This window comes from Sciurus carolinensis, chromosome 9 (genome assembly GCF_902686445.1).
Source record: "Sciurus carolinensis chromosome 9, mSciCar1.2, whole genome shotgun sequence".
In the NCBI taxonomy this organism is placed as follows: domain Eukaryota; kingdom Metazoa; phylum Chordata; class Mammalia; order Rodentia; family Sciuridae; genus Sciurus; species Sciurus carolinensis.
In genome coordinates, this window is record NC_062221.1 from 56,312,096 (window position 1) to 56,334,880 (window position 22,785).

At 39.0% G+C, this 22,785-nt stretch overlaps 1 protein-coding gene across 2 annotated transcripts in view; it reads right to left on the minus strand.

The window, feature by feature from the left end:
• Etv5 (ETS variant transcription factor 5) overlaps positions 1 to 22,785 on the minus strand; it is a 57,302-nt gene that overhangs the window by 14,280 nt on the left and 20,237 nt on the right. For both annotated transcript variants that reach the window (XM_047565163.1, XM_047565162.1), the window contains exons 6-9: positions 15,857 to 15,986; positions 14,684 to 14,971; positions 4,298 to 4,557; positions 1,616 to 1,675 (exon numbers count right to left, since the gene is read on the minus strand). In XM_047565163.1, coding sequence (XP_047421119.1) covers positions 1,616 to 1,675; positions 4,298 to 4,557; positions 14,684 to 14,971; positions 15,857 to 15,986 — 738 coding nt within the window. The remainder of the gene's footprint in view (positions 1 to 1,615; positions 1,676 to 4,297; positions 4,558 to 14,683; positions 14,972 to 15,856; positions 15,987 to 22,785) is intronic.

Consider the following 22,785-nt stretch of genomic DNA (forward strand, 5'->3'; position numbering starts at 1 on the left):
CAAATAATCTGGAAATATGTACGTTTTCAGCAAGTGGTGATCAGCTAAATGCATACCCATAATAAATACTGTGCAGCCACTACAGAGGCCATCAAGGAGAACGCTGGATGCTGCAGCAATCACACTGGAATACACTGTGGAGGGAGATGAAGAATGGGGGTCCTGGAGCCCAGAAGATTTGGTTCAGAATTCGGGCTTTACGTACCCAGATGTATGACCTTAAGCAAACGTTTTGAACTCTCTGAGCCTCAGTTTCTTCATGCAATATGGGGCTAATAGGAATATATGTCTTCTAGGAGTATCATAAAGATTGAATGACTAAAACCAAACCATGTAAAGAAGTTAAAACAGGATTTGAAATACATTAAGCATTCAATGAGTTAATGACTATTGTTAAAAGAAAGAACAGTATAAAATGGTGAATCCTGTGTATGATCTGTATAATATTTGTGTATGCAAAGAAAAAAGTGGGAGATTTTATATAGCAATTTTATGATTATCTCTGGATAATGAAATTTATTTTTTATATTTTTGCCTGTCTATATTTGCTAAAATTTTGTGTAACATTTATTACTTGTGTAACTAACATTTATTTATATAGAAGCTATAAAAGTTTACATTTTAAACAAAACAAGATCAAAAGCAAACTCCTCCCGGAAACAGGTTCTAGCTTCATTCTGACCACTTCTTTGGTCCATATGCTACAGAACATCTATATATCTTATTTGTTTTAAATTACTTTTATACCAATTAGGTCAGTGTTCATGAAGGCAAAGTCATAGGCTCAACCCTACCCACTGCTCTTGCTCCTAATTATAGCAAGTTTATCTCAGAGACTTGAATAGTTGATCCCAAAGAGACTGGGCATAAGAACTTGAATAGACAGCATTGCCTTGACATAAAACCATGATACAATTATCAGGACATGTGATAATTCAGCTTTGTGGGTAAGATGCTTTATATTTGTTCTCATGTTTCTCCTTCCAGGCATCTTTAATCAATCCAATTAGAAAACAGTTGTCTTCTTTTTTTTTTTTTTTAGAAAACAGTTGTCTCTTATCCTTCTATAGAGTGTTTTGTACATAATATCCCTCTATGTAGTCTCATCAGCCTCCTGCCCACTAGGGACCAGCTCACCTCCTCAGAAGCCCTCTCTGAGATCAGCCGAGAATACCTCAAATTTCCCTCCCACGTTAAAAGCAGCAACCATTTATCATGTAATAATTATAAGGAAGAGCTAGCCACCAAACTAAGTCAAACCTAGAAACACATTTTAAAATTGTTTTCTAAGATGTCCTTGGACTACCCTCACTGACCTAATTATTCACTTCCAGTTGAGGCTGATACGTCTGGAAATGTGGAAATAAACAAAGTTCTCTTTTTCTTCACAATCCTATGAACTCTTAAAAGTTAGGATCATTACTATTAAAAAATGATGGCAGCCCTCATAAGTGCTTAGGAGTATGCCTCAGACCCTATGTGCAAAATAACTGAAGATTATCATCAATTAGTACTCATACTCACTAGCTAAGGAAAGTTTAACCTATGATCTCAAATCTCAGCCTGGAAACAGCAATTTTAAGTTTAGTGTATTTAAAAAAAAAAAGTTCCTTACCTTCATGGCTGCTGGAGAAATACCCTCCTCTCATGTAGGATGACTGGCAGTTAGGCACTTCTGAAAGGGAAACAGATGCACAAATTCCTGTCAATAGGTTCTGCAGGAAAAGTAGCACACAGAATCAGCGCGGTAGTAAAGTCCCTAAACCTTCCGGTCTTGTGCTGGGAAAGTGGTACCATCCCAATAAGTAACATGGGAAACACTCAACCCACCATCTGAAAGTAGGACACTCTTCAAGAATCACAGCAAAAAAGAAATGGTGCCTTAGCCTCCTAATCCACTCACTTTAGAAACAAGTTAACATCAACTATGGCCAGGGAATTAACGGGAGAAAAAGAAATTCACTTTCAAAAGGCTGAACTTTATCTCCTAGGCTTTAGGGAAAGTAGGGGAAGATTGCTTTAGATCTTTCTCAATTTGCTCCCTTTTACTCTTGATGGTCACGACCAATTCAGTTCCAAGGGGTGAGGGCATTTTGGGCCAAAGGGATTGGGGATCCAAAGTTAAGCCAGGATGAGAACTGGCAGGGGTGGCGACTGCAATCTGGTGAGCCTGTTTTTGCCATGTCAAGTCTGTTATACTGAAACCCACTCATACTCAGGTTATCTCTTCTTCAAGCCTCGTGGTACATCAAGGAGTCCATGAGAGGAAAGTGAACTGGGCTGTGCCCATGTGGGACAAGCCTTCACCCAGGGACACCACCACTCAGATCAAAGAATTATAGATAAGGTAACATCTGTTGAGTGTCTTGCTTCAAGTGAGTGGGGTATGGTGAAAAATCTGTCAGGATAGATTAAAACATCAATCCCAAAGGGAAAAGGGTTGCTGGTTATGCCTTCTCCTGAGAAAAATACTTCAAAGCCTTCAAGAGAAATGCTAGTGGACACTTTTACAAGTTATCACTACCTAATTTTTCTGTCATAAATCAACAGATGTCTTTCTCTGCCTTCCTTCACAGCCTTTCCCTTAACCAATTTCAGCTTAAATGGAGCAATCTATGTTATCGCAGTGAAGACCAAGGGCAAATTCTATATCCCATTCCATCTGCAAAAGCTATTCAAGTTCATACTGCCTGACCTTCCCCAGGGTCTTAAGAAAGCATACTAACAGTCAAGTGTGGTGGCGCACACCTGTAATCACAGCACTGGGGAGGTGGAGGTAGGAGGATTACAAGTTCAAGGCTAGCCTGGGCAACTTACTGAAACTATCTCAAAATAAAAAAATTTAAAAGGTTGGGATGTAGCTCATTGGTGGAGCACCTCTGGGTTTAATTCCCGGTTCAAAAAAGAAAAGAAGAGCACTCAAAGGAAAGGCTAAAAACACACCAACTATCCTCAGATTCTTTTATCTGCAAGAAAAAAAGAGTGAAAAAGTTTTAGTAATTTCTGAGAAGGGGAAATGATGAGGAGGAAACAGTTCCTAAATGTGTAAGCTACAAAATTCCAATTCTCCTTTCCCTCAGTGGTCTCATCTAATATGTCTGACCTACAAGACATGGTATTAAATGAGTTGTGAGGGGAGGAAGAATTTCTCCATGTACAGTTTAAACTTCTTTATATGCTGAAGTTCCTAGGCAAGAGGTATCCTCTAATCAAAAAAATAGGTGGTCTCCTGTTGCATCTCTCCACTGAAGGACACAGTTTCTAGTTGCAAGGGCTACAACAGAGCTATGAATTCCATGAAGCAACCAAAAAAACAGTTTTTTCTATGGTATATCCAGTGCTCTAAACAGCTATGAGGGCTGGGGATGTAGCTCAGTTGGTAGAGTGCCTGCCTCACATGCACAAGGGCCTGGGTTCAATCCTCAGCACTGAAAAAAAAAAAAAAAAAAAAAAAAAAAGAAAAGAAAAAGAAAAGAAACAGCTATGAAATAGTAAGTGCTTTCTCAGCACACCATTCATTTCAAGAATAGAAAGAACCATGCCCTAAATGTACACTCTTTCTTATAGTTACATTGGGATTTTAATGAGTCTATTAAATTAAAAAACAAACACAGGAACAGAACTAAAATACAGGAAGTGTTCCCTGTGTCCAGTGAGCCTATAGCTAATAAGCCTTAAATGGAGACCATACCCCAGAAATCTCAAGGCTTGACTCAGAGGTGCACTTTGCACTACTTATGAATGTCTACTGTACTTCCTACCATCAGCACTGCTATTCTGTTTTGTTTAGTATCTAATTATGCATAACCACGTTTGCTTTACTAACTCATAAGTTCACAGAGGACAATTAATTTTTATTTGTATTTTTTCAGTGCCGGGAATCAAATACAGGACCTCATGCTCTACCACTGAACTACACTCCCAGTCTTTGAAGGCAATTCCCATGTGGGAATTGAACCCAGGGGTGCTTCAGGAACAGAACTTGACTCTCTGGAGCAGAAGGTTTAGGGGACCCACTGAGCGACATCCCTAGCCCTTTTTATTTTTTATTTAGAGATAGGGTCTCATTAGGTTGCTTAAGGCCTCACTAAGTTGCTGAGGCTGGCTTTGAACTTGCAACCTTCCTCTCTCAGTCTCCCAAGGTGCTGGGATTACAGGTGTGCACCACTGTACCCAGCCCTTAAAGGCAATTCTTATGAAGTTATTATTCCCAGGACCCTACAGACAGAAGACACTTAATAACAAACAGACAGGTAAATAGGAGAACAAAGAAACAAATGGCATCTTTTATGCTTGCCTGAATCAACGCAGTAATCCCGGGGCTCCTGCTTGATTCCCATTGGTGACTGGAACCCATGTGCTGGGGGACCTGGCATTCCAGGGACCCCATGTTCATAGAGTGGGTCATGGTATTCTTGTTTGAATCCCTGAGGGGGTGGGGGAGCTGCAGGGACAATAGGTTCTGACATTTGCCGGTGGAAACTGGGGCGATTATCTCCAGGAACTCCTGACTGCGGAGGGAAGGGATGGCAGGGTTCAGACAGTTGTCTCTGAAATCTGTGAGAAAAAAGAAGTTATATTGTTTAACTAAGACACGATGATATTTACTAAGACAGAGTACTGGGGACTAGAGGTTCAGATTAATGAAATTACTTATTAATGCTTATTTCTAGACATTTTACCCTCTTCCCAAAATCACATTACATATTTCCAATCTTGAGTCAGTGAGAGGCAAAACAACAATCAAAACAATGATGTGATTAGTTTCTATATTTATTTACTGTATAGTCTATCTGTACAGATTATAGGCCAGATTATATATCTAATTATATAAGACCAAGAATTTGCAATTACCACTAATACAGGTATATTTTTTCACTAGTTCATTTACTCTCTCACATACAGAAAAAATTTTTTTGAAGATTGAAGAGTATAAATTAACTAGTTAAAAATGTATTTTAAAAAAAGAAAAAAAAAAAGAAAATTTCAGTCACATCAGCAATCAAAATCATAAAATTCTAGGAATAAGCAGCATATGTGCAGACCACATAAGAATAAATCTTGAAATTGTTTTCTGAGGCAAAGATAGAAGATCTAAGTAAAAGGAAAAATATTTAGGACTTTGAAGTTGTTGATTCATTGCAAATTATTCCATAAAAGTAAATACCTTTCCAATCAACTTCACAAAACTATTCTAGCCTTTATATAAAAGATTAAAAAATTGGGGGAAATAATGACCTACTCATATTGACACAAATCATAAAACTATAATAATTAACAGTCATGCTAGGAGTGAAAAATAGATTATAGATCAAAGGAATTGAATAGAAAGTCAAAATCTGTCAAGTATATTACAAAATTTACTACTTGTTAAAGTTGGTATTTCAAATTAGTGGGAAAAATGTTAGATTCTGTTTAATTCCACATGCCAAAATAAATTTCAAATGGATAAAAGATTTCAATGTAAAATGTGGAACCATAATATTAGAGTGAACAGATATGAAAATTTAAATAATTTTGTAGTGAGGGAAACTTCTAAATATCATACTAACAGCAGAAACCATGAAGATAAACATGGCTATTCCTCACTGTATACATTTCTACAAGCCAAAAACCAGCAAAAATGAAACCAAGAGAAAAACATCAAACCGGTGGAAAAACATATGTAATAGTCAGAAAACATCAAAACCAAATCAAACTTAAAACCTGGGAAAAATCTCTAACTGACAATGTTAATATTTTTGACAGAGCTTTTAAAAACCAATAAAGGATTAACATTTCAGTAGAAAAGAATGGATAAAGGGTATAAACAGGAAAATCATTAAGATACCCTAATGGTCATAAACAAATGAAAATTTTAATTTCACTAGTAATCAAAAAAGTACAAAGTAAGAAATATTTTTATTTGGAGGGTAAGCAGGCAGCTAATAAGTCTGTGTCTGGCACATACGTATCACTTGAATCATAGATGATTAGAGAGAGCTACAAAGATGGTCACTCACACAAATGTCTGACGAGGGAACTGGCTAAATGCATTGTGATACATACAGCCACTTAGATGCAAGCAACCATTACATACAATGTACTATGCAAATGCATAGGAACCTGGAAAGAGTTTCTATGTATTAAAGGCAAGGTGCCAAACAATACATAGAACAAAGTTTTACTAAAATAACAAAAAAAATTATGGTGGTCACATAAAATGGTGGGAAGATATACACCTGCATATTAACACTGCTTGCCTTGGGGTAATTATGATTTTAGGTGATTTTTCCTCTTTTGCTCATCTATGGTTTAATAATAAACATGCATTGTTTTTATAATAAGATGACAATAAAAAAGACTTTTGTCATGGTTATTCATCAATGAGCATCCTTAACACTTTTTAAGCTGTCAGATAAATCCAGCTGCGTGCCAACTGCCCTCTCCCTGCTGGATGAGCAGTACGACAGAAGGGAAAGTCTGAAACCCTTGACTGATCATACTAAGGAAGTGCCAGAGCGCAGTGTCTTGGCTTTGTTTCCCTATCTGTGATGTGGGGACATACTATCCTCCCAAAGCTTCTGGAATGGTGAAACACAATCATGTCTATGAAGCCTGGTTTCTGCCACGGCCCTAATCTTTGACAGACAGGGACAGGCTTTGGGAGCGTGGCTGGACGAGACCCTCAAACCAAGAAGCATTTGTGGTTTTCTCAGGTAGAAAATAGGAATCAGGGTTTGAGAAGTAATGAATGATTTGTAACAACTAATTTCAAAGAGGGTTTAGTCTTTACTTTTAGTTCTGGGGACTGAATATAGAGTGGCCTTGTATATACAAAACACACTATCACTGAGCTTCACCCTCAGTTCCTCAGTGAGTTTTTAATAAAATCAACAATATAATTCTGTAACATTAAGCTCTTATTCTCTATTTTAGCTTGAATTCTTTGAGTAGCTTAGATTTGAATCAGTCTGTGGCAACAGGTGGCCAACAGATTTCTAGAACATCAAGATTTAAAATCTTAAACTGCAGAGATCTGGGTGCAGATAAAACACTGTTCAGATCAGGGGGTAGCAAGTCACAACATGTTCTTGGGTAGCTATCATTCCACTGCAAGCAATACCGCAAGATAAATCTTTCTTTTTTCTTTTTTTTTTTGATACTGGGGATTGAAACTGGGGCTACTTTACCACTGAGCTATATCCCCAGCCCTTTTTAAAATTTTGAGACAGGGTTTTGCTAAATTGGCGAGGCTGGTTTCAAACTTGAAATCCTCCTGCCTCAGTCTCCTGAGGAACTGGAATTATAGGTGTGCACCAACCATGCTTGGCATAGCACCATAAGGTAATCTTATAACATGATCGCTGAGCAATTTTACATGTACTTATCCTTTTATCCCAGACACCAAAAGTACCCAAATCTGCTTGGTCAATGTCTTCAATGTGTTTTAGTAACTGCATAAGGTTAAGCGGGACAACAGCCTTTCACAAGGGACAGTGGTGCCACATAGTAGAACTTCATCAAGAACTAGATTTTCAAGGTTGCCATTATTTAAGGAAATCCTGCAAGGGTCTCTGAAGAAGTGCAAACTTGCAACTCAGGTTTAGTCTTGACATTTAGAATTCAGGCACAGCAGCATGCTGCAAGCCTGAAGGGAATTCTTTCAGAAAAGAAACTCAAAAAGCTATTCTTAAGGCTTTATTTTTATTATGCCCAAACTTAGGCAACTTAGGAGGAAGAGTAACAAGGCACCCCCACCTTCTTTTTTCTCCTTTTTCCCCTTGGCTACCATCTTAGCAACATCAAAGGTGACCTCCACAAATCAGTTCCTTTGATAGCTCCAAGATGGCCTGTACCGCTCAGTTCTGTAACCAGAGCCGCTGCAGCTGGCAGGTCTGATGGCCCCACTTCCGCTTAGTGCTCATCTTCTCACCTTCCAGAATGAAACTCTAGAGTTGGCCTGGGATAGCCTCTGCAGGAAAAGGTACTTCCATGTGGGCACCCGCCACACGCTAATCCCACACTCTAACGATACATGAAGTTAAGAGGCCTGGGGTCTGCAGGGCAGTTTCTGTAACCGGGGTTGTTCAGCACTGGTTTGCTTTGAAAAAGTGGGGGTAGCAAAGGGGATCTTGGGGGTAGGTCATAAATCCAACATATTTGGAAGAAAGATTCTCTCAGAATTCATCACTGTAATTGTTTCTATTTGCAGAGATTAGTAAAGTAATTCAGTTCTTGTCCTCAAAATACATTCTGTGAACTTTACTCACTGACCTTCATTTGAACCCGGTTCTCCTCTCAGCAATGCTTTTGAAGTATCTAAGAATGTGTTGTCTACATAAAACAGCTCGGACAAAGCTGCTGCTTCTTTACTGAGGGAGGCACTCCTTGCTGATGGAGCAGCCGGTTCCTCACTGGTCTCTTTTCCCTCCCACTGCTGCCCATGACCCCAGCAGAGCTCAAGCATAATGAACTCACATTTGGTGAGCAAAGGGAGATGGACTACTGAGTAAGGCTTTTTACAGTGCCCGTTTATTTAAAGAACCAGTTATTTATTTATTTGTCAGATTTATATAGCGCCTTTCCTCCCAAGAGCTCACCCACGCTACCAACATTTGGTTTACGTTATGAAAACCGTTAGATGCTTTTTCTGCATTTCCTTTTCAGTCTCTGCTGCCAACATACAGAGTAAACACAATGCTTATGGGGGAAAAAGGAGAAGAGTGCAGATTCGATGAAGCCTACACAGTGAATATGGGTGCCAGGTGAGGAAGTGATGGTTCGGAGGCCAGCTAAGAGATGGTATGTACCATCTGCCAAGAAACCAATACCACACACTGAATATTTCTGTTAGGGCTAAGAGAAGATGACGGAAAATAGAGAAGCAGCACAGCCAAGTGAGAGGCTCTGGCTGTGAAGTTCAAACATCCCAGGCTGAAACCCAAACTTTACCACTTACTAGCTGTGTGACCTTGGGTGATTTACGTAACTACTCCGAACCTCAGTTTCCTCATCAATAAAAGACAGACAACAAGGGTATCTGTCTCAAAGGTCTGTTGTAAAGGTTGCATAATATAATACATGTAACAGGGCCCAGCACACTGCTAGATTCTCAATACACAAAACCTTCAACTACCCTACCTTTTCCTACAATTCCCCAGCTAAAATCAGAAGCTATGCAAATATAAAGACTTTAAGAAGCCAGAAGACTATCACCAACACAAAACAAACTAAGAAAGCTTATTAGTTGTCTATAATATCCATTCTCCCCTTTTCAGAAAGGGGATGCTGATTTTTATTGTGGGTGGCAACGTGCTGCCCAACTTCACATTTGTGTTTATTCTAGGCTCAAACATGGTCCCTAAAAGCATACCAAGAAACCTCTGAAACACCTCCCAGTACTGTGAACTCCTGGAGGCCTGTCAACACTGCTGAGACTCAAAATGGTCCTTCTAAACTGTAATTAAACACTGAGAGATGTAGAGGGGGGAATGTGTCCTTCCTAGGTCTAGATGTTTGTCTGATTTCTCAAGATCAACTCTGGGAGGAGGAAGGCAATGCAAAGACGACATGTTGCTAGGATATTAGATGAATCAAGTATCAGTTGTGCATATATAGCATGATAAGCCTGGTGATGAAAAGATTGGGATAAAGGGAACTCTACGTTTAAAAAACTTAACATTGAACTTTCTCAGTTTGTAGTATCTTCACCTGTTTTGGAAGATTCTTTTAAGTATATGGAATATAAAAGTGATGTTTTAAGTAAAATTGTCTCAGAAGATAATATTTACTGAACATCTTCTCTACCCCAATGTGATTTTATTTAATCCATACAATGATTTTGTGCAGTAAGTGTCTAGTATTCTTCCATTTTCAGATGAAGAAACCAGAGCTTACAGAAGTGAAGTGCCTGCCCAATGTCCTATAGAAGCGGAGGTGGGATTCAACTCCAGTTCTGCCTGTCTCTTCAACTCCAGAGTCACAGGCCTACTGTTGCCACAACTATTTCTACATCTGTTTTTAAATACTCTGATGATGACATTTAAATGAAAATCACATTAGTCCAGGTCACTAGAAAAATTTCATGATTAGAAATTAAGACACTTAATTGTAAACAACTTCTAGGTCAAAAGAAATGTTAGGAAATACTTGTAACTGCATTTTTAAATTTGTACAAATCGGAACTTGTATAATGTAACTAAAGCAGGACTTGGGTGGGGAGATCAAATAATTGATTGTCCAAACTGGAACATTTTGGGGAGTGGAAGGGGAAATGACTAGAAACTATTTCTAGACAAGACATGAACCTTAAGAGACCCGGGAAATCATCAGTCTATGGCCACCCCAGCCTCAAAAGACATTTTACTTGGTTATAAGCTCATGTTCTAGAGAGAAAGGGCAAAAAAATTGATGTGCTAGTCATTCAATCAAATAAGTTAGAAAAACAGAATGAATAATTATAAAGCAAAAAGAACAGTTTTAGTAAGAAATCAATGAGATACAAAATACCAATAGAGAGAAACAAGGCCAAATGTTACTTACTGAAAAGACAAAGTGTATGCTAAGGCTAAAAAAAGCAAAAAAAGGTCTGAATAAACAATACCGAAAATGAAAAAGAGACGACTACAAGTGCTATAGAGATTTTAAAATGGAAATTATTAACACTTCCTGCCAATTAATTTTAGAACTCACACAAAGTAGACAAATCCCTAGGAAAAAATACTTTATTAAACTTACTCAACTAAACAGAAATCCGGAACAAAACTGTGACAGGTAAAGACACTGAACCAGTAATTTAAAATCTTCCCACAAAGAAAATGTCAGGCTCAAATGGTTTTACTGGTAAAATCTTTTTTAAAATTCAAGGAATGAAGAACACCAATTTCACATGTAATATTCCAGAATACAGAAAAAGGATGGCATCCTCTACTCATTTGATGAGCATAGTCGCCATGCTAAGACCCAACAAGGACAACAGAAGGGAAGAAACAAAAAAAATGACACCTTGTTCTCAATCATGAATACAGATGCAGAAGTCCTAAATAAATACTAGAAAACCAAGTTTAGGGCTAGGGATGTAGATCAGTGGTAGAGCACCTGTCTAGCATGTATAAAAACAAACTCACCAAATTCAGCAACTTACAAAAGATAACACATAATAAACAAATTGAGTGTTGAATGTGTCACAAGTATCCAAGATTGGACTGGGAGAGGTGATGCATGCTCGTAATCCCAGTTACTCTGGAGACTAAGGCAGGAGGATTCCAAGTTGGAGGTCAGCCTCGGCAACTTAGAGAGACCCTTTCTTAAAAAAATTAAAAACTAAAAATTAAAAAAACAAAAAACAAAAAAACAGAAAAGGACCTGGGGGATGTAGCTTAGTGGCAAAGTGCCCTTGGGTTTAATCTCTAGTATCAAAAAAAAAAAAAAAAAAAAAAAAAAGTTGGTTTTGTATAAATCAGTATAATGTGCCAAATAATTAAAGGATAAAAATCATATGATCATTTCAATAGGGGCACAAACAGTGTCTGATAAATTTCAAGATCAATTCATGTTAAAAAACTTTTAGTAAACTAGGGGTAGAAGGAATATTTACTGAACACCTTGATAAAAAGTAACAACCCTTCAGTAAATATAGTAAAATGCTGAAAACCAGCCCTCTTTTAAGATTCAGAATTTTTAAAAAAGAAAAAAAAAAAAAAAAAAATGATGCATTCCAAACAGTAGAAGTTCATTATTTAGGTTCTATTAATCATCCAAGAAACTTAGTCTGAATCTCAAAGTGAATCCGTGCTGTCATACATAACATGCTATAACGGGGTGCGTGGAGAAGAGATGCGTCAGACACATTCACTTTGTTTCAGGTCAGCCCACAACACATGTGACTCACAGTCAAGTCTTCTCCTCTCTAAAAACTACAAAATTTGAAGGGTAAAAATGAACAGCAATTTATTAGGTATGGACCTTAAGAGAAGAAGTGGAAACAAGAAAAACTTGAGTCTATCAAATATCTTAATTTATTTACTCTTTAAGAAATGAGTAGTTTCTATTAAATCAAAATTCCAGAGAACTTAGCTCATCACTGTAAGCTTTCAGACCTGCACTGTAACCACCAAGGCAGAGAACAGGTGAGGCCGTTTCCTCTTCTAGAAGATGCTGAATGGAACTGGCCTTCTTTTGATGACTCGGCCACTATAGTCTACCTACGATAGTGTGACCGCCCCCTCCGATGCTAATGCTCTCAGGGACTATCCAGAAGCAGATTTTTCTACTCAGGAGAGTTTTCTTAAATTTTGTCTTTTCTGATTGTCAAGTGCGTGAGGGTATCAGGGTATTTCAAAATTCTAAAAGACATACTTCTTCAGTGGAGCCCCTTCAGCTGATCTTCCTCAACTGGAGATGTAATGAGATACCGTACAGTAAGACAGAAATATACATGGCCACCACTATGGGCGTAACACAGGAATATCCTCTCAGTTCCTCCACCCGGCACATGTAAACACCGTGAGCAGCCTGATGAAAATCCTGGCAAGACTGGGCTGGCTGAAGGCAGAGCACGTCCCTGGAGAAGCAGCTGGTCGTTCAGTGTAAATGGAACATGTCTGAACATGCCAAATTACATGGTATTCCCCCTTCTTGCGGGGAGGAAATCAATATAAATCACGGCTTTCAAACATAGTGTTTATCTTCTAAAAATAAACTGAGCTGTGAAGAATTATATACGAAAATTATACAAAACATTAAGAATGCACTTTTGACTAGATTACATTTTAGTTGCTTCAAGTATGATTCTAGCAAACTGCCATCACTATCAACATGTACTGAGGACAGTAAGTATATATGGCTAGATGCAGTCTAGAGAAAGGGATCTAAATCGTGGCTTACTTGATTCAACTGACCAGAAAATGTACAAGAGGAAAACAAAAAAGATATGTTACCATGTGGGTTTAGAGTAACTATGTAGGAACTGGGGATTTTGTAGTTTGAGGGAGAGCAGTTCTGGTGGGATTATGAGATGGATACAGTTTAAATTGGAATCAAGGTCACTTACTCAGCTTTCATAGCCATTAGTGGATGTCAGTAACTCAAAGAAAATCATAACTAAAACAAATAGTATAGTCACAGGAGTTCACATTTGGTTTCTGAATGTGGGACCTTTTATTTGGCTGTGTGTTCTTTAGAAGTCCTTTAGTTGCTCTGACCGCCTGATTTCTCTTCTGTAAAATGTTTTTTTTTTTTTACCTCTGCCCTGGTCACAGAGCTGTTAAGAAGTTCATAAAACATAACACTAAAAAACTGTTGAAATAAAAATGGTGTCTAAGCCACAGTTCACAAATTGGCAGGCCTGCAGGGTGATTTTGCCCACAGATAGGTTTTGTTTAGTCTGCAAAATGTTGTTGTTGTTTTTAATTTGAATCAGTTGCCAACTTAAAAAAAAAAAAAAAAACCTGTATTTTTTTAACATAAAAATCCAAATTTCCCCAATATCTCAGAAAAAACAAGGTTTTTAATATAAGGTAACAGTTGTCAAAAGCCTGGTGGCAGCTGCCTCTTTCAGATGAGCTCCCAGTCCCAATGGAAGCCCCTCCTGAGCCAGCCCAACATTCATCCCTGGGGCCTAGTACAGCATGGGTGTTCCTGGCCCTTGCCCCAAACAAGGGAATAAACACCAACCAGCCATGTTATGCAATTCTTTACAGTGGCTGTCAGAGCAAAGGAGGAGTGGGATCAAAACCAGTCAGAAAAGCTTTACTTTCCTGCATTTCCTCTAGAAATAAGGAAAGTTAACTCCAAGTAAATATGGGTAGGTGTCTGAGCTGGACCAGGCCTGGGGAAGATACCCTCTACGTTATTCCTTCTGCTCCCTCACCCACCCAATACATGGCAAGAAAGAAATGAAATGGCATGGTCATTATGTAGCAGTCCTTGGCTGCCTGTTATCTCAGCACCCCAGAGACTTGGATTAAAAAAAGACAGGTCCCTAGAGCATCCTAAATAAAGCAGGCTATAAACCTTCAAAATTCTAGAATACCACAGATAATGGAGTTAGAAGGCTGGAACTTAAGAAGTCAAGTTTGGACCTTTATACTTTTATTTTTTGGTAAATCAAGGACTCCAAGTTATCCGATAGGAATAACTTGGATTAGGAATGAAAAATACCTGGAGTATAACCATGAAACTTCTCAAAAGCAGATTGTTACAACCAAGTTCTTAGTTAATCTACTGTTGAAGCGTGTTAAAATCAGATGAATAATAATGACTCCTGTCAGCAAGCTTCCCTAATATGTATGTATAAATATTGGTAATAAAGTAATTACGGGTAGCATAAACCAAAGTTCATCTCTCACAGACAAAAATCAGCGAGGAGCCAGGAAATCTGCCCTTGAAGAGGGTCAACAGATCATGCATCGTGGGCAAGTCAACCTTCCTCAAGCTTGGAGGGGGGCAGGCAGCACCAATTATCTCTCCCTTACCTACCTCATAAGGATGTCGTAATGTCTACCAAGCATCTGGAGTACCTCAGGAACAGCATGGTACATAAACAAGTCATAGTCATATCATTATCGGTCTTACCTCACAAGATGCCTCAGTGGAATAAGAACTTTATAGGTAGCTGGCAAATACAACTAACTGCATCCCTTCTCCCAGTGAGAAAAGGAGAGGGGTGGAGGCAGTTCAGGAGGTCCAGAGCAGCACTCACCTCTGTTCTGATGGATACTGGTTTTCAGGCATCATCTTTGGCATCTGCAGGGGCTGATGTGGTGGTCGGGGGACCGCAAATGTTTGCTGCTGTGGTCCAGGTTCTGGAAGCGTGTGAGGGGTGGGGGTAGGGCCCACACCTTGTACTGGGCCAGCTCCAGGGGCATGCGCTGAGGTGGGCAGATTTGCCTGAGATGGGGGAAACAGGGAATTCTGATGGGTGGGTGACAGAGGAGTGGTAGGAGGGGTTAATGGCTTGAACCCAGAGGGAGGCTTCCTATCATAGGCACTGTGAACAGAAGAAGAGAAGGAACCATTAGGCTGCAATGAAGCCATCAGCATGGTTATAGGTCCAGCAGAACACAAGTGTGCAGCCCATTGTTGCCAGGAAATGACAGCATTAACATAGTTAAATTGCTAGCAGCCCTGAGGGAATATTTGTACCTCTGAAAAGTGACAAACACACTGCGTCACAGGGACTTGTTTAACACTTCTAGTGATTTTTCTCAAAGATAATTTTAGCCTCTGCTTCCGGTTTCCTTTTTCCCTCTTTCTAAAAGAATTCTCTGTGTATGTATGCATGTGTAGGGGCAGGTGGGTGAGGGGAGAATTTACACTTCAGGCCTTCTCTGGTCCCTTCTCCTAAATATTCCAGGGTTCCTGGAATTAGAATCTTTGCAGAAGGTAAATTTCTGATGTAATATCACTTGAATGAACAACTCTTCTCCTCCCCCTTTCAGGCAGATCTATGTTTACCTTCTCGAGCAAAGAATGATTTAAAATTAAAGCTTCATTCCAGGGGCCTGCATATTCTTAAGTAAAGGGCAAAAGCATCGGGACTCTTGTTTACTCTGATTTGAAGATTACTTCCTTGGTGCTTAAAGTTCACATTAACATATGATAGACATGAAGAAGTATATATTACCTGCCTCAAAGCCACAGGTCAAACACCCCAGTGTTCCAGGCTCTTTCCCTAGCAGGGCTTGGTAGCCCATGAACATGGTTCCCTTGGTGTGTAGCTCAATGGTTCCAGATGGACTGGACTACAGCTGTTCCAATGCCACAAAAGAAAGGCATGTTCTACCCCCAGGGTCTGCTGTGTAATACTTGGATCACTGAACTTGTTGGCTACTTTCAGAGCCATTCTGGGAAGCCTTTCCCTGGCTCCACTTACCAATAGTTGTAGAGGCACTTTTCTCCATAGTTAGCACCAAGAGCCTGCTCATGGCTACAGGACGACAGCTCAGAGGAGGGGCTATGCAGCTCCCGTTTGATCTTGGTTGGAGGTGGGGCATGAAGCACCACTGAAACAGAAGAGAGAGCCCGTTAGCAGGGAGCTTGATGCTTCCGTCTGCAAACCTTGTAAATGCAGATTGTTCTTGTCAAGTCATGCGTCAAGGAAAGCAAACCACACATACGACCTTCCGTCAAAAGTCGATGAAAAGCTATTTAAAATCAAAATAATCATCTGGCACTTTTAATTAGCTAAATCTTTCCCCCAAAATCTTGTTGGCAATGGATCCCAGAGGTTCCAAAACCCTTAAAAGTCCTACAGGTGATGAGTCTTCAGGAAAAAAGTAGGGGCGACACCACCAAGAGTTATGGACACAAAGAACTTTCTTTCCAAAAAAGACAAAACTGCCAAAAATGTGTTGATAGGCACTATACACTAGCTTATCCAAGGCTTAAAACTGCTGTGGCAAATACATTTCTTATTCAGAGACAGAGTTATAAATTATATATGTGGTTTTTAAAAAGTCCTTCTCCAATTTATTCTAAATATGAGCTCTACATAAGAAACCCTCAACTTTAGGGCACTACAAAAATTTTAAAAGCAAAGGTATCAAACACAGATTGAACGACTAACTAAGAAAGGCTAAACACATACTGAAGTCCTGGTCACCTCTGTGGTCAAATCTGCCCCAGGCCCAAGCAGTGACCAACCAGCAAGGGCAGATTTTCATAACCAGTCCTTCCATACATGGTGCCACTGATGGTTTGAATGCAGTTTGTCCCTTCTGAAACTCATGCTGCAATTTGGCTTTAAGGTGGTGTTGAGTGTTCTGCTGCCAAGATGAGATTTAAGGATGTTACTGTGAGAGCGAATGGGTTATGATATAGACAACCCAGCTTTTCAGACTCGTCTCTTGCACATGTTTGATTTCCCTTCTGCTTTTCTGCCATGTTATGAACTACCAACAGACACTTCCCAAACCTCTAGACCATAAGCCAAATAAACTACTATTTTGTGTGTGTGCATGTGTGTGTGTCATACTCGAGATTGAACCCAGTACCTTGTGCATGCTAGGCAAATGCTCTACCTCTGAGCTACATTCCCAGCCTTTTTATTTTTTTATTTTGAGAGGGCCTTGATCAACTGCCCAGGCTGGCCTCGAACTTGTGATTCTTCTGCCTTAGCCTCCTGAGTAGTTGGGATTACAGGTGTGTACCACTGTGCCTGACCCCAGGCAATGGAGTTTAGCTGAGTCCTGCCAGTGAGTGACTAGAAAAGACTGATTTTCATAATTCCTTTCTTACATAATGCCAATTGCTTTTCCGGAATACATGAAATAAGTTGAGAACAGGCAGATTATATTTAGAAGTCTAATATTAGAGTCTCTCGTGATTTTTCAATGGTGACATCATGGCAACCAAAACTCAATTGTTATCAAATGTCTCTTCAGATATTCAGACACAAAGTAGCCAAGCTTGTTGTTGTTTGGATGTTGTTAGTAAATGAGAGGGGAGAGTCAGATGACTTGAAATAGAAAACCATTCCCCTGAGGCAGCTCTCCACATGGCTCTGGTTTCTGCCTCTACTCTCAGTAGTCCTCTGCCATAGGTGTTTTTGGCAGCATTAATGAGGAAAAATAATGATGTCCCAATCTAAGCAAGTTACATGCCCTTGAAAAGTACTCTTCTTACTTTGTATAAAAGTATTCATTTATAATAACTTTTTAACCTAAGTCTGGAAAGTAAATGATTTGGGGAATTATTCAATTTTCTCATTTGGCTTAAGAAATGTTTTGCGATTTTCAAAATATCATTACAAAAGTTATCCGTTCTACTGACATGATTAATACTAGAGAGCAAACCAAAGTTGCCCAGAAAAATTTTACAGTGGTTTCAGGAACAGCATATATACATATTAAAAGAGAATCTAAACTACGAGTTAATTTTGATGTCTCTATTTCTTCAAATACAGATGGAACTTTTAGCGTGTATCATACTATCTTGGCTCTAAGTTATTTTAGTATTTTTTTCACCTGAAACTATCTTATATGTGAAATCTTCTGTTCTCTAAACAAGAGGGAGTTAAGAAATCAACATTTCAAGAAATGCTGAGCTCAGTGATGAGTAAACCAACAGATTCTATTTCCAATTGGTTCTTAACCTTGAAAGTCTAGGCACAATGTTAGTCATCTACAGTTTTTTCCCCCCAGGAATCAACAATTTGAAGGACAATGGAACACGGCAGGAAGGAGAATGGAAAATCTCACAGATCCACCCCGAAAGGAGAGTTCTTAGGGATCCTAGAAGTGGTGAGGAAGAAAGCTCAGCTCCCCAAAGTTCCTGGACCAGCAGTAGGAGTTCCCCACTGCAGCATGTGTTTGAGACAGTGGTGTATTTAAAGTAGGAACTCAGAAGCACAAGGAATGTTCCTTGCTTTCAGTCTGATTCCTCATTTGTAAAATGAGGTATGCGATGCTGCCCTGAGAATAAAGAAAATGGCACAGCACCTTGCAGATGGTGCCATGATGTTGCATAATTACACCCTGTGCTTTCAAAAATAGAGTACCTTTGCATAGCTGACTTAAACAGCGACAGAGACTAGGACTATAAAGGATGGCAACAAATCATAAATGAAAACAGATCATAAACTATTGAGGAAGTTAGAAATGTTAAGTGTTTATTTGAGCTGATAATCTTCTACAATTAGAAACTCTGATTTTAAGCTCAAAGTTATAGAAGATGAGCCCACAGTGTGGCACACCAATGGTGCCCTAATAAGAATCCCTGATGAATATGGACCATCTTCCTTATCATAGAGAATTCTTCCTTCCCTTCTCTCTCTCTCTCTCTCTCTCTCTCTCTCTCTCTCTCTCTCTCTCTCTCTCTCTCTCTCACTCTCTCTCTTTGTATTCTTCTTTGAGTATCTTCTATGGCCAATCATTCTGGAGGTGCTAAGGATATGATGGAAAGCGAATCAGACATGGCCCTTTCCTCAATGCATGCATAAGCTGATTCTTAGCATCTTCTCATAGATGTAGTTAAGGGAGACTAGGGCCTCAGTACACTTGAATCAAGCCCTTACACATACAGATAAGAACCCTGAAGAGCTGGGCATGGTGGCCCATGTCTGTAAGCCCAATGAGGCAGAAGGATCAAAATTTCAAGGCCAGCCTTGGCAACTGAGTGAGGCCCTAAGAAACTTAGTGAGACCCTGTCTCAAAATAAAAAAAATTTTAAAAATGCTAGGGATAGGGATCAGTGGTTAAGTGTCCCCTGAGACCCAAAAGAGTTGAAGGAACTGCTCAAGGTTTCGGAGCTACCTTTGTGAGAGGGGAGAGGAGGTAAAGGGTCCCTACTGTCCTTTTAGCAATCTTCTACCATATTGACAAAAATGGAATATATTCCACTCACCCACTTTGTACATTTAAAATAGAGGATGTATTTTGAAAAACCTTTTTTTTTTCAACTAAAATAAAAATACTTTATTACACCTGGTTAAGAGAAAGTGCTCTAGAAAACAGGAAAAATGGGCATAAAAAAACAAACCTTTGGAAAAGAACAAGGAAGACCAACAAAGAGGCACGTGGACAGACCTCTTAGCATTTACTCTGTGCCAAATTGCTCTCATGTACCTTATTTCATTCAATTTTCCTAGCTCAATGAGAAAACTACTTCCTCTGGGTATGGTGGCACATACGGTAATCCAAGCGATTTGGGAGGCCGAGGCAGGAGGATTGCAAGTTCAAAGCCAGCATAACCAATTTACTGAGGCCCTAAGCAACTTATGAAGGCCCTGTCTCAAAATAAAAAATAAAAGGCCTGGGATGCGGCTCAGTGGTTAAGTGCCCCTGGGTTCAATCCCTGGTACCCAAAACAAACAAACAAAACTACTTCATTGTCTCCATTTACAGACAGGAAAATGAGGCTCAAAGAAATGTGCCACAGTCACAACTAGGAAGTGCCTGGAATTTCTGCCCAAGCAGTTCTTAGCCATTCCATTATATTGCCTCCTAGAGGGAATCTGATAGAAAAAGACTATGTCAAAAAGGAATTAAGAAATAGGGAAAGAGATGGAGACGGAAGACAAACCAGGAACAGAAAATGGAAGAATTACTTTTCACCACTGGCAAGGCTGGATCCTTACGTCTCTGTACTGTCCAGTAGGGTTACACCTCAGAAACTTAATTCCACTCAAGAGTGCACACCTTCCCATATCTGTAGGACACTAAAATGCCCAGGATCCTCTTTTACCCCTAGTGGCAACTAACCTTTCTGACTCCAACAGTCTTCAGTTTTTGCAATCCTTGCCTCCTGTTCTAATGTTCCACTTAAAAGGTCACTTTCTCCTTTTATACTCAAACTGATCAAAGTCTTCAGCTCATTTAGACAACTACAGGCATTTTAGAAGACCTGCTATCTTCTAAAATGGTCACTAACTAACCAGACTCCATACCATTGGCTGGATACTGTCTCTTAAACCAGAAACCCTGCCCTTCCCTAAACATTGCTTCTGAATAACCTTCTCTTAATACTACCTCTGAGGCAGGAACACTTTGAGTGAGCTATCTGATCCCTATTTGACAAGAATTCTATTAAGGATCCATGCCAAATTTATATATATATATATATATGTATATATATATATATATATATATATACAAAACATATATATATATATATATATATACACAAAAAATATATATATATATATATGTATTTTTTTACACACACACACACACACACACAAAGTCTATTTTCAGGGATAGAAAAGCCAAGGGCAATTAGTAGATAAAATTTAATTAAGTCTTTATTTATGGGTATGTACTACAAAGTATGGTGGACTGCTTTATACCATAACAACATTTTAAATTCAGAAATGATGCTGGGCACACAGTGGTGCATGCCTATAATTCCAGTGACTTGGGAGGCTGAGGCAGGAGGACTGTGAGTTTGAGGTTAGCCTTGGCAACTTAGCAAGACTCTGTCTCAAAATAAAATAAAAAGGGCTGAGATACAGCTCAGTGATAAAGTTCCCTGGGTTCAATCCCCGGACTACAATCAACCAATCAATTAAAGGACTGGGGTTGTAACTCTATAGTAGAACCTCAGGGGTAGAGCACCCTTTGGTTAAATTTCCAGTACAGTCAAAATAAATAAATAAATAAATAAATAACTTTGGGTATGGGGTTTACAAATGAACCAACATAACTTCCTAGTTGTTCTTTATACTAGACTAGGGAGCTCCTTGGAAAATTTTTCTGTCACAGGGATGATTATTAAAAAAAAAAAGGCTCGGTCCTAGCCAATGCAATAAGGCAAGAAAAAAAAACACTAGGCAAAAACATTAGAAAGGAAGAAATATAATTGTCATTCGCAGATTGTTTGGTTGAGTATACAGAAAATATTGAAGTATTCACAAAATTTAAGAACCGGTCTGGTTTTGCAGGTCATTGAATATAAGGTTAAGACTATTTCTATATCCAGTAACCAAAACAATGTGACATTTAAAAAATAATTCCTAACAACAAGAACATCAAATATCTAGGAACACATCTAATAAAAAACATGTAAGATGCCTATACTGAAAATTACAAAACACTAAGAAAAATTAAAGTCTCAAATGTATCATCATGGATATTGTAAAGAGATCAATTGTTCCCAAGTTTATCTATAAGTTCAGTGTAACCCCAAACAAAATCTTAGCACTACACAGAATGAGAATGAATAATTTAAAACTACATTAACAACATGAATGAATGTCACATACATGCTGAGCAAAAGCATCCAGATACAAAAAGCTACACACTGTTTGCATCCATTTTTGTAAAGTACAAAAGGAGATAAAATTAATCCATTAAACAAGGATGGAAGTTACTTTCAAGTGGACAGTGCCTATTAAGAAGGCATAAAGAAACTTCTTGTATTCTGATAAGTTGTTTCCTCATCTAAATGCTTACATGAAAGTTCATCATGCAGCTGTACCCTTAGGATTTCTAAGTTATTTCCATTAAGTTTCTACTTTTTTAAAAAAGCAGCTCTGGCCTGTTCCAATGGCAATACTAAGAGTCCTCAAATTTTAGAAAATTTTTCTTTTGTGATGGTAGAAAAACCATCTTCCAAAACATAACCCAATTATTTTAAGGTAGAAAAAAAGACAAGCTTGTTCATTGAAAAGAAATAATAATTCTCTCCATTGACAAAATTTGTTTCCTGTCCACAAGTACAGGCCTGTGGACTCTGTCTAAGGCAGCTACCCCACACAAGTTAATAGCAAACTTCGCCATTTCCACAAGAGGACCAGAGCATGGGAAAACACTAATTCTAAATGTTAGAATGAATGACAGTTTCATTCAAAAGGATTTTTTTAAAAGGTAAACCCCACCTTAACTAATAAGGCTTTACTTTAGTGTTTCAAAATCATCTAAGTTTCAATTTGCCACAGACTTTGTTGAGAATACATAAAACATCTATACAGCTATGGAGAGTAAAAGAAATTGCTCATCAGTTAGACTGCAGTCTGAGTGGGGAGAAGGATTAAACCCACCCTGACTTCTCCTGCTCTACACACGGGCTTTGCCTGCCTTCCACCAGGTGTTGTTTAGATTTCGTTTTAGGGTTTTCCTCCTCCCTTCTTCAGTTTTTTATTACCTTCATCTGGGACACTCATCTTTCCCAAATCAGCTGTGTAAGCCTGACCTTGGGAGAGGCCCTTATTTGGTTACATTCAACAGCCATGATCCTTTACTTTACATGGAAGGTTCTGTCTCTTGATGGAAGTTGACCAGAACACCAACACCTGCTTCTGAATGACATGCCCATGAGGTTGCATCTCAGGTGGCCAGTGTCTGCTCCACAGTCTCCCATAGCACT